This window comes from Schistocerca nitens, chromosome 4 (assembly GCF_023898315.1).
Source record: "Schistocerca nitens isolate TAMUIC-IGC-003100 chromosome 4, iqSchNite1.1, whole genome shotgun sequence".
Lineage (NCBI taxonomy): Eukaryota > Metazoa > Arthropoda > Insecta > Orthoptera > Acrididae > Schistocerca > Schistocerca nitens.
The window spans coordinates 602,372,589-602,385,450 of record NC_064617.1 but is presented as its reverse complement, the minus strand read 5'-3'; the positions used below and the strand labels follow the sequence as shown (position 1 = coordinate 602,385,450).

Sequence of the window (12,862 nt, the reverse complement as noted above, 5' to 3'; positions counted from 1 at the left end):
TCAGTGATAAAAAATTATCACTTTATTATATTTAACATTTATGAGAAGGGGAGTTGCTACTCACCACATACTGGAGATGCTGAGTCACAGATAGGCACAACAAAAGTACTATATATATACAGTCATCAATAGTATTTTTCTGACAATATAAACAATTTATGCAAGCATTAATGAACATAAAAAGATAACAAAAATTGATAATCTGCTGAGGATAGTTTTATCATTTTCCAAATTAGAGAATATACACCTAGTTGTTCACTTCAGCTCTGTATTAGACATTGACCACTTACAGTGGAACAGCTTTAATCACTGAATACACAATTGGCTACAAGGGTATTTTCATAGGAAAATTCGTACAATTTGCTAGTCCATGTTGTTAATGTTTTCATATAGTAAAACCTGGAAAATATTTAGGTATGATTGACTTTCTAAGTGTATAACATTTTTTCCACGTGTATAATTTTAGCACTTTATGCAGTTTTTCAAATTTCAGTTTAAATACATTCTGATGATTTATGTAAATGAAAGTAATAATTCCCACATTTTTCATCATTTGGTAATAGCTGTCTTGTGAATTGAATTATCTGAAGCACATGATACTACTTATAAGAAACTGCTGCATTAATATGGCAGCTGAAGTTTGTTTTGCTGGTTGCTATGTAGCCAGAAAGCCCTGTCATGGCCTTGAACATTGTAATCAATAATCCTCAACTGAGCTGACCTGGAAAATGTGTTCTGGACTTGACTGTGCTTGACATATGCTTTTCATTGTGTTGTGAATAAGGTATACCTACGTATTGCAAATGCTTTTGCTAAAATCATCAGTATCTACATATTTTCAAAGTTTATTTTTGGCAATAGTGTTTCTCTACTCGTGATACTGACATCTTGGAACTACTGATTGTTTTGTATCACTGATTCCATAAGATAGTGAAATTGTCACCATTGCAGGTATCTGGTGTCTGAAGTGAAGTGTAGAATGTAGAATGTACTGTGTTCATTATTTTCTGTGAGACATATATGTACATATAATGAGTTATAGGAACCCCAATATTTCAAGATCCATCACTTTGTTTACTATTTTCTTTTCAAATAGCTATTACTAAACAATAGAATATATGTAATATTTGAAACACCCTAATAGATTCATCAAATGTTTACATCAAAATGCATACAAACATCAAATTACACTAGAAGGGTCATAGAATAATAATAAAAACTAACATCAGTGACATCTTCTGTTGACTTTGGCGTGCATCCTTGTGGCGAATTTCTAGAATGTGTGAACTAAATAGTGATACTAAATTTTCATATTTTTGTTTTTGTTTAGTACCTGTGATATACTGGTATGATACCCCCTTTGGGGGTTTGGCAGTAGATATTATACTATTAATAAAGACAGCACATAACTTCTTCTGGCCAGTTGATATAGTTTTTATTAATATTTTTGTGCATTAAAGTCCACTAACTGTTCTCAAAAGTCAGTTCAAAGTCAGTTTTAAACCAAACACTATATACTGCAATTTTGTGACAGTGATTTTAATTTTTATAGGATACTGTGATAAAAAGAAAAATTGTTTAGTAATTTCTGTAGACTTAACAGCTTTCTTCTTTAATGTCTGTTTGAATTACCTTATTGCAGTGGAGATTTTAAAATTGTTGTGATATTACCAGTATGTTGTTAACTCTTTGTACACGATGGCTTTTTTAGCTCTTTCACCAAGTAACTACTTACAAACTGTCAGTTTAGTACGTAGGCACAAATGAAATCAAAATGTTAGATTTCTTGCAGTATAACTTTTCCATGTCTCTTTGCAACTACTTGATTGACACTGTTGTGGAACTTTTACAAAGAACTTTGCTGCAAATATCATAAAATTGCTTGTATGTTGTATGTAACTATATTTTGTAAAATTAATTTATGAGAATAATTTTTCTTTTCCACTTTGTCTTGAGCACCACATTACCAGAACAGTTCTTATCAACATGAAAATCATGTTATAATATCTGTGATCATCATCGCAATAATTCAGTTTCATTATATCTATCAAAATGTTACCTTTTAAACAATGCAAACAATTTGAGAAGGATAGACTGCTACTCACTGCTTAGGGGAGATGTTGAATACACACAGAGACAGAGACAGCCTCTGTTATATCTGGGTACTAACACCCAACTAATTAGCACCTAAAGATGATAATACCAATGTGTATGTGTTTTGTCTATGTCTGATGGAGGATTTAATCCAATAACTAAATAATATCTAGTAGTCTTTATTCAGTGTGCCTGTCTGCCACTCAGTGCCTCCTTGAAAAGGTTATCTTTGTGATTTTGCTTTTATGCCATGCTCTTTGACACTCAGGCTAAAACTGTAAGCACATTGCTCATTCATTGTGTGCACTGCATGCAAACTTCAGAGAATTATTGTGGACATTTCAGACTTACTTTGCTTATACTGATTCAATAGAGTCCCTTGGAAGATATATGTTAACTGTTGTGTAGTGATGTTTTTCTGTACATCCTTCACCAGTCAATGTATAATCCAAAAATAACACAGCAGAGTACTTATAAAGTTATAGAGATGGATAGAAAAGGAGCACAAACCTATATTCTTCAAGTAATGAGCATGATGTTTTCCTGATAAATTGATGTCCTTAATTTAATTTTGCAGGTTGGTATATATATATGTAATATACTGAAGAAAAACGAATGGGCTCCGCCCCTGTAAACATGAACCGGTATATCACATTAAACCAACTTGGAGATGGAACGTATGGCTCCGTGGTTCTGGGTCAGAGAATTGATACTGGGGAGAAGGTTGCTATTAAGAGGTGAGGAAACTTCTTTTGTGATCATTAAAGGACAGTTAGTGTTGTGTGGTCTCAGTCTGTCCAAAGGAATATTACCATAAGCGGTAAGTAAATTCAGACACATAAAGATGTATGTACATACCAGCCCTCAAACTGGCATAGTAAGGTATGCCTGGTAGTAACATAAAACAGTAAAAAAATTGAATTTTGAACTTTTAGAATCAGAGGGATCATTTCATAATAAACAGAATAGAAACTAGTGGAAAGAAGATGCATGGAAATCTGCAATAGGCATTACTGAAATAGCAAGAATGACGTCTTATTGTGTGATTATACAATTGTTGAAATGTGCCTGGAAGCAGCCACATCCTTTAAATATCTGGGGGTATACACACAGAGTGATTTAAAGTGGAACAACTACATAAAATGAATCACCCCTAGGCAGATGACAGAATGAGATTCATTGGAAGAAACTACCTGTGAAGAGCATAGCTTAAAAAACTCTCATATGACAAACACCTAAATATTGCCTGTGAATTGTGTTTTATTCATCTCATGACGTACATTTGTAGTCTTATTTGGTTTGCGTACAGGAGACATGTCAAAAATTTATAGTACAGTTACAATGATTTTTGCGTTAATAAATAATAGCACTACAGTAAATAATAACACTACGTAAATAATAACACTATGTTTCCATAACCCTCCTGGTCTTAACCTTCGTTAGTCACTGTCCTCACCCATCCAGCCCCCTCCCTGTTCCCATTCCAGCACTACACAGCCGTCATTTCACCGCCACACCCAGTCTATTTCTTTTTATTTCTCTCCTTTCTGCTACTTACCCCCTCCCCCCTTCACATCTTCTCTCCTGACCTGTGTCTAAACTGTAACACTTCACTATCCACCACTCCAACCATACTATCCCTCCCCCTCCCCACCCCAGCCTCCTCCTTACCCCCACCCAGTCGCCACTCCCATCATGCACTGCTGTTGCTGCTCGCAGTGTGGTTTCAGTTCTCTGAGACTGCAGATATATGTGCAAGTTGCATTTGCGTGCGTGCGTGTGTGTGTGTGTGTGTGTGTGTGTGTGTGGTATTGTTACATTCCATCATGGATTTCCCATTGTTTGATTAACACTATAAGGATATTTCTTGGAATATGCTACACATTGTATCCTGATCAAATTTCCAGTTTTTCCTGCGTGAATTCATCCACTAAGTAGTAACACTTCAGTGTCAGTACCTCATATAGTCTTCTTTCAAGTGAACCTAAATTATCTGCATCAACTTGTTCCCTTTTAATTTATTACAAATTTTCATTCCCATGTATTGAGGTCCCTGAGAATACAGTCTGAGGCAGCGGGTGGGGAGCGTAAAGTTTTCTTTGTTTCTAGTATCATGCGAATGGACAAAATGGTTTCCCTCAAATAATTCATGTCTGTTGTATAATAATATAATAATCTCATATATGTATAAGGATGGCAGATTTAATATTTTAAGTTTTCTAAATAATGGTCGACATGATTTATTTTCTGTATTTTTAGTATCCTCACTATGTTTGACGAGTTACTCCAAAAAAACAATACCATACCTAATAATGGATTTGAAGTAGCTTGTATATGCTACTTTTTGTGTGTCCATGTCAGTTGCAGTTGACAATATTTGCATTGCAAATGCAAAGCTGCTAAGTTTGTTTGCTAGGAATTCAATGTGTGCGTGCCAGATCAAATTTTTATCTACATTTAAACCTAAGAATTTGACTGAGTCAACTTCTATATCTTGGTTGTTGTGTACAATCTTAATCTGCTCACATTTTGACTATTTGGTTTTGAACTTAGATATGTTTAGATTCAACCCATTTAGCTGAAACCAAGTTTCTAAGTTACTGAGGGTACTGATCACAGATTTGAGAATTTTTTCCAAATCCTTATCTTCAAGAAAGACAGAAGTATCATCTGTGAACAGATCTGATGGGGAGCTGATATTTAATGGTAAATTATTAACATAGAAGAGAAGTAAGACTGGGCCTAATATGGAGCAGAGCCTTGTGGAACACTGTCTGTCTGGAATGTAAACTAGAGAGGATAGGTAAAGTAAAGAGAGAAGATCGAAAGACGAGCTACTCAATTCATCGTAGGTTTGCTTAGTAATTGGAAAAACATTACGGAGTTGCTCATCCAACCCCAGCAGCAGATGCTGCAAGAGAGGTGTGTATCATGGTGTGATTTTTCTGTTAAAATCCCAAGAGTGTACGTTCCTGGAAGAGTCAACCAATACAGTGCTTCCTCTTTCGTATATCTCGTGAAAAGATCCTGAAGGTAAAATTAGAGGGATTCAAGCTCACTGAGAAGCTTACCAACAATTGTTTTTCCCCAACAATTGTTTTTCCTGTGCACTATTCACAACTGGAACAGTGAAGAGAGGAAGTACACACTACAGGATGGCTTGTGGAATATAAATGTAGATGGAGAAAATAATTAATAATACTTCCATCTCCTGTTCTTCCTGTATAGCAATTTTCCTTTAATATTGTACATAGGAATACATAATGCTTCCTTTTGTGCTCAGCTCAAGTAGTGGTTGGCAATATAGCTCCATTTTTTGCATCGTTCTACTCTTTTATTCATTCTCACATGGGAATTACACGTGTCTTTTATAATTTGAGCTATGTATTTATGTTATGATCTTCATTTAGTTCTTATTCCATTGACATAACTCCATATTATTGTATTTAGGATCTCTTCCAGACTCAACAGATGAACAATAAACTGTTTATCTTTTTACAGTAGTGTTCCATGAACTTTTCTCCTATCCCACTGTTTTGAAAACTTGTTCAACTTCATGATGTTATCTGTCCATTTGGTTTTCATGATGCACTTGTAACACAACATCTCAAAAACATCAATCTTTTCTTCAATCTGAAGAGTCCTGCAGGCATACAACACCCCATTCTAACAGATCGTGTTTTTTTAGAACCCTTTTCCTGATTCATGTGCTGTTACTTTTTGAGGTTAGGCACATTTTGCTTTGACATTTCTGCCTCTTACTTTTTTGCTTCTTCCATCTCTTATTTATCTTGCTTGTTAAATAAATAAATAAAAAAGAGAACTTGTAATTGTGTTTTGGCTTGCCCTCCTTTGTCACAAACCATCACTTTCATTTTTGATATGATTCAGGGAGAGCATAAGGGAGCAATTGACAGGAATGGGGGAAAGAAATACAGTAGAAGAAGAATGGGTAGCTTTGAGGGATGAAGTAGTGAAGGCAGCAGAGGATCAAGTAGTTAAAAAGACGAGGGCTAGTAGAAATCCTTGGGTAACAGAAGAAATATTGAATTTAATTGATGAAAGGAGAAAATATAAAAATGCAGTAAATGAAGCAGGCAAAATGGAATACAAACGTCTCAAAAATGAGATCGACAGGAAGTGCAAAATGGCTAAGCAGGGATGGCTAGAGGACAAATGTAAGGATGTAGAGGCTTATCTCACTAGGGGTAAGATAGATACTGCCTACAGGAAAATTAAAGAGACCTTTGGAGATAAGAGAACCACTTGTATGAACATCAAGAGCTCAGATGGAAACCCAGTTCTAAGTAAAGAAGGGAAAGCAGAAAGGTGGAAGGAGTATATAGAGGGTCTGTACAAGGGCGATGTACTTGAGGACAATATTATGGAAATGGAAGAGGATGTAAATCAAGATGAAATGGGAGATACGATACTGCGTGAAGAGTTTGACAGAGCACTGAAAGACCTGAGTCGAAACAAGGCCCCCGGAGTAGACAACATTCCATTGGAACTACTGACGGCCTTGGGAGGCCGGAAAAACTAGTAGAAGCCGATCTCGGGGAAGATCAGTTTGGATTCCGTAGAAATACTGGAATACGTGAGGCAATACTGACCTTACGACTTATCTTAGAAGAAAGATTAAGGAAAGGCAAACCTATGTTTCTAGCATTTGTAGACTTAGAGAAAGCTTTTGACAATGTTGACTGGAATACTCTCTTTCAAATTCTAAAGGTGGCAGGGGTAAAATACAGGGAGCGAATGGCTATTTATAATTTGTACAGAAACCAGATGGCAGTTATAAGAGTCGAGGGACATGAAAGGGGAGCAGTGGTTGGGAAGGGAGTGAGACAGGGTTGTAGTCTCTCCCCAATGTTATTCAATCTGTATATTGAGCAAGCAGTAAAGGAAACAAAAGAAAAATTCGGAGTAGGTATTAAAATCCATGGAGAAGAAATAAAAACTTTGAGGTTCGCCGATGACATTGTAATTCTGTCAGAGAGAGCGAAGGACTTGGAAGAGCAGTTGAACGGAATGGATGGTGTCTTGAAGGGAGGATATAAGATGAACATCAACAAAAGCAAAACGAGGATAATGGAATGTAGTCGAATTAAGTCGGGTGATGTTGAGGGTATTAGATTAGGAAATGAGACACTTAAAGTAGTAAAGGAGTTTTGCTATTTGGGGAGCAAAATAACTGATGATGGTCGAAGTAGAGAGGATATAAAATGTAGACTGGCAATGGCTAAAATGTAGACTGGCAATGGCAAGGAAAGCGTTTCTGAAGAAGAGAAATTTGTTAACATCGAGTATAGATTTAAGTGTCAGGAAGTCATTTCTGAAAGTATTTGTATGAAGTGTAGCCATGTATGGAAGTGAAACATGGACGGTAAATAGTTTGGACAAGAAGAGAATAGAAGCTTTCGAAATGTGATGCTACAGAAGAATGCTGAAGATTAGATGGGTAGATCACATAAGTAATGAGGAGGTACTGAATAGGATTGGGGAGAAGAGGAGTTTGTGGCACAACTTGACCAGAAGAAGGGATCGGTTGGTAGGACATGTTCTGAGGCATCAAGGGATCACCAATTTAGTATTGGAGGGCAGCGTGGAGGGTAAAAATCGTAGGGGGAGACCAAGAGATGAATACACTAAGCAGATTCAGAAGGATGTAGGTTGCAGTAGGTACTGGGAGATGAAGAAGCTTGTACAGGATAGAGTAGCATGGAGAGCTGCATCAAACCAGTCTCAGGACTGAAGACCACAACAACAACAACAGAGTTTGCTCATTGTGAAAGGAGAGAAGAAGTTGTGGATTTCTGTGTGGATATCACATTTAACTTGCTTTTATCATATATTTTGTTGGGCTTGCCATTCGGTAGTAGTTGATGTGCAATTTCATTGGGTGTTACTCTAGCTATTTCTTTTGGGTCCCCATCGAGCTTTCTGATGAGACTCCATGCAGTTTTGCTGCTATGCAACATGTCCATTTTCTCCAACATTTCGACCCATTTCTTTCATCTCATTTCACTTAGTGCTGTCGTGAGAATTGTGCATAAGCTATTGTCTCATCACTGATAAGATCGTTTGAGTACAACTCTTCAAATTTCACTAATATGTTTTTGTTACCTTCAGAGAGTCCTGGTATGAAGTCGTGTCTCCAATCTTTTGGAATCTGCTTTTTTGACACTTTATGGAGAATTTGTAAAAAAAATGTAGTTTTCAGGAATGGATTTGTCTTGTTAATTTCTTTGTCAAATTCCCTGAAGAAATCCATCTATATGGCTTTTGTGAAACTGAACCCTCTTTGAAAGGATGTGTTAGCAGACTTGTTTGCCAAGAAGACCTGAATTGCAGTGGGACTATGTTGAGTTCTTGGAAGGGCTTCATATACATTTTTAGCAAATTAGTTTTGGATATTACTGCTAACAAAGCAGTTGTCAGGGTTGAAGCCTCATTTCCAAATTTTGTTCATGAAGGAGTAGGGCAGCTTTGAGTCATGTAGGAGAAAGAAGTTATTCACTTCCATTCATTCTTCTAGCAACTGGCCATTGCCATCAGTTTTGTTGTATCCCCAGTTTCTCCTATGGCAGTTGGAAAGTTGAAGTCATCTTCGATAAACTATTTCTTTTGGCTTTTGAAGTTGTCTGGCATGATAAGCTTAAGGTTTTCATCTGGTGGCTTATATACTGATGTTACTGTGAAGGTTTTCACTCAGTAGTTAAGATCTCAATTTCCATTTACTGCTGTTTTCCCTGTGTAAGTTAAGGCCAGGTCAGGTCTAATGAAAATTGCACTACCATTATTGTGTGGTACCTCTGGTTAAATGCATTGCATTAATTTGGGGCCTGTGTGCTGCTTCATCTCTGTGCATTTCCTTTATACACAGTACATCCCATTTATGCATTTGAAATAGCTGCAAAATTATGTTTTGTTTGTTCTTTGTTATTCCCTTGACATTCGGGCTAGCAATAGTCAGAGATGGCTCTAAGAAGTGACTTTTATTTTATTTTCTCTGGTGGTGGAAGGATTGGCAGATGCCCTCACAGACATCATTTCCATGGAGCATCAGCATTTTCTAGTCTTATAGTGGCATGCAGCTTTACTGTATGGTTAAATGATGATGGCGTCCTCTTGGGTAAAATATTCCGGAGGTAAAAAAGTCACCCATTCAGATCTCCGGGCGGGGACTACTCAGGAGGACGTTGTTATCAGTAGAAAGAAAACTGGCATTTTACGGGTCGGAGCGTGGAACATCAGATCCCTTAATCGGGCAGGTAGGTTAGAAAATTTAAAAAGGGAAATGGATAGGTTAAAGTTAGATACAATGGGAATTAGTGAAGTTCGGTGGCAGGAGGAACAAGACTTCTGATCAGGTGAATACAGGGCTATAAATACAAAATCAAATAGGGGTAATGCAGGAGTATGTTTAATAATGAATAAAAAAAATAGGAGTGTGGGTAAGCTACTATAAACAGCATAGTAAACGCCTTATTGTGGCCCATGTCTACTATAGTAGTACAAGTTTATATGCCAACGAGCTCTGCAGATGATGAAGAAATTGAAGAAATGTATGATGAGATAAAAGAAATTATTCAGATAGTGAAGGGAGATGAAAATTTAATAGTCATGGAATTTGATAGTAGGAAAAGGAAGAGAAAGAAACATAGTAGGTGAATATGGATTCAGGGTAAGAAATGATAGATGAAGCCATCTGGTAGAATTTTGCACAGAGCATAACTTAATCATAGCTAACACTTGGTTCAAGAATCATAAAAGAAGGTTGTATACGTGGAAGAAGCCTGGAGATTATATAATGGTAAGACAGAGATTTAGGAACCAGGTTGTAAATTGTAAGACATTTCCAGGGGCAGATGTGGACTCTGACCACAATCTATTGGTTATGTACTGTAGATTAAAACTGAAGAAACTGCAAAAAGGTGGGAATTTAAGGAGATGTGACCTGGATAAACTGACTAAACCAGAGGTTGTACACAGTTTCAGGGAGAGCATAAGGGAACAAATGGCAGGAATGGGGGAAAGAAGTTCAGTAGAAGAAGAATGGGTAGCTTTGAGGGATGAAATAGTGAAGGCAGCAGAGGATCAAGTAGGTAAAAAGACAAGGGTTAGTAGAAATCCTTGGGTAACAGAAGAAATATTGAATTTAATTGATGAAAGGAGAAAATATAAAAATGCAGTATATGAAGCAGACAAAAAGGAATACAAACGTCTCAAAAATGAGATCGACAGGAAGTGCAAAATGGCTAAGCAGGGATGGCTAGAGGACAAATGTAAGGATGTAGAGGCTTATCTCACTAGGGGTAAGATAGATACTGCCTACAGGAAAATTAAAGAGACCTTTGGAGAAAAGCGAACCACTTGTATGTATATCAAGAGCTCAGATGGAAACCCAGTTCTAAGCAAAGAAGGGAAAGCAAAAAGGTGGAAGGAGTATATAGAGGGTCTATACAAGGGTGATGTACTTGAGGGCAATATTATGGAAATGGAAGAGGATGTAGATGAAGATGAAATGGGAGATATGATACTGCGTGAAGAGTTTGTCAGAGCACTGAAAGTCAAAACAAGGCCCCGGGAGTAGACAACATCCCATTAGAACTAATGACAGCCTTGGGAGAGCGAGGCCTAACAAAACTCTACCTTTTAGTGAGCAAGATGTATGAGACAGGCAAAATACCCTCAGACTTCACGAAGAATATAATAATTCCAATCCCAAAGAAAGCAGGTGTTGCCAGATGTGAAAATTACCAAACTATCAGTTTAATAAGTCATGGCTGCAAAATACTAACACGAATTCTTTACAGATGAATGGAAAAACTGGTAGAAGCCGACCTCGGGGAAGATCAGTTTGGATTCTGTAGCAATGTTGGAACATGTGAGGCAATACTGACCCTATGGCTTATCTTAGAAGCTAGATTAAGAAAAGGCAAACCTGCATTTCTTGCATTTGTAGACTTAGGGAAAGCTTTTGACAATGTTGACTGGAATACGCTGTTTCAAATTCTGAAGGTGGCAGGGGTAAAATACAGGGAGCGAAAGGCTATTTACATTTTGTACAGAAACCAGATGGCAGTTATAAGAGTCGAGGGACATGAAAGGGAAGCAGTGGTTGGGAATGGAGTGAGACAGGATTGTAGCCTCTCCCCAATGTTATTCAAATGGTTCAAATGGCTCTGAGCACTATGTGACTTAACTTCTGAGGTCATCAGTCACCTAGAACTTAGAACTAATTAAACCTAACTAACCTAAGGACATCACACACATCCATGCCCGAGGCAGGATTCGAACCTGCGACCGGAGCAGTCGCTCGGCTCCAGACTGTAGCGCCTAGAACCACACGGCCACTCCGGCCGGCCAATGTTATTCAATCTGTATGCTGACCAAGCAGTAAAGGAAACAAAAGAAAAATTCAGAGTAGGTATTAAAACCCATGGAGAAGAAATAAAAACTTTAAGGTTCGCCGATGACATTGTAATTCTGTCAGAGACAGCAAAGGACTTGGAAGAGCAGTTGAACGGAATGGACATTGCCTTGAAAGGAGGATATAAGATGAACATCAACAAAAGCAAAACGAAGGTAATGGATTGTAGTCGAGTTAACTCGGGTGATGCTGAGGGAATTAGAGTAGAAAATGAGACACTTAAAGTAGTAAAGGAGTTTTGCTATTTGGGGAGAAAAATAACTGATGATGGTCGAAGTAGAGAGGATATAAAATGTAGACTGGCAGTGGCAACGAAAGCATTTCTGATGAAGAGAAGTTTGTTAACATCGTGTATAGACTTAAGTGTCAGGAAGTTGTTTCTGAAAGTATTTGTATAGAGTGTAGCCATGTATGGCAGTGAATCATGGACGATAAATAGTTTGGACGAGAAGAGAAGCTTTTGAAATGTCGTGCTACAAAAGAATGCTGAAGATTAGATGGGTAGATCACATAACTAATGAGGAGGTATTGAATAGAATTGGGGAGAAGAGGAGTTTGTGGCACAACTTGACTAGAAGAAGGGATCGATTGGTAGGACATGTTCTGAGGCATCAAGGGATCACCAGTTTAGTATTGGAGGGCAGTGTGGAGGGAGACCAAGAAATGAATATACTAAACAGATTCAGAAGGATGTAGGCTGCAGTACGTACTGGGAGATGAAGCAGCTTGCACAGGATAGAGTAGCATGGAGAGCTGCATCAAACCAGTCTCAGGACTGAAGACCACAACGACAGTGGCATCAAGTGAAAATGCATACTTGGAGGCTCCTTCTGTGCTCCTCCCATATGATGTAGTGGCCTAACATATATTTTTTCCAGAGAAATTCTTGATCATGAATGTCCTATATGATTTGAAATGAAACTGCCAAACCATGAATTAGTGGCCCCTCTGTCACTCGACACCAGCCTGGACTGGAACAACAGATCCATATATTTTGTTAGGGCTTTGATTATCTATTGTCATACCCTGAAATGAGGGACAATGTACCCAAGATCCTTCCCGCCCCTCCTAAAATGGTGTTCTAACCTACACAACATCATTGTCCATCCTTATGCCACTCCCAATCCCAGCCCCTTGCCACAGGGATCATATCCCTTGGAAGTCCCAGGTGCAAGACCTACACAGTCTACCCAAGCAGCATTTCTTAGACCAGTCCTGTCACAGGCTTACACCATCAAAGCCAGGGTCACCTGTGAAAGAAGCCATGTTGTATACCAGTTCTGCTGCGACCATTGGTTGGTTTGAGGATTAAAGGGACCAAACTGCATAGGT

At 37.9% G+C, this 12,862-nt stretch overlaps 1 protein-coding gene across 5 annotated transcripts in view; it reads left to right on the top strand.

The window, feature by feature from the left end:
• Positions 1 to 12,862, top strand: part of LOC126253482 (serine/threonine-protein kinase dyf-5) — a 318,570-nt gene that overhangs the window by 76,920 nt on the left and 228,788 nt on the right. For 2 of the 5 annotated variants that reach the window (XM_049954847.1, XM_049954846.1), the window contains one exon: positions 2,672 to 2,831. In XM_049954847.1, coding sequence (XP_049810804.1) covers positions 2,710 to 2,831 — 122 coding nt within the window. In that variant the 5' untranslated portion in view covers positions 2,672 to 2,709. Of the gene's footprint in view, positions 1 to 705; positions 785 to 936; positions 952 to 2,671; positions 2,832 to 12,862 lie in introns of those variants that run through there. The other 3 variants (XM_049954845.1, XM_049954848.1, XM_049954849.1) reach the window with 3 other exon arrangements.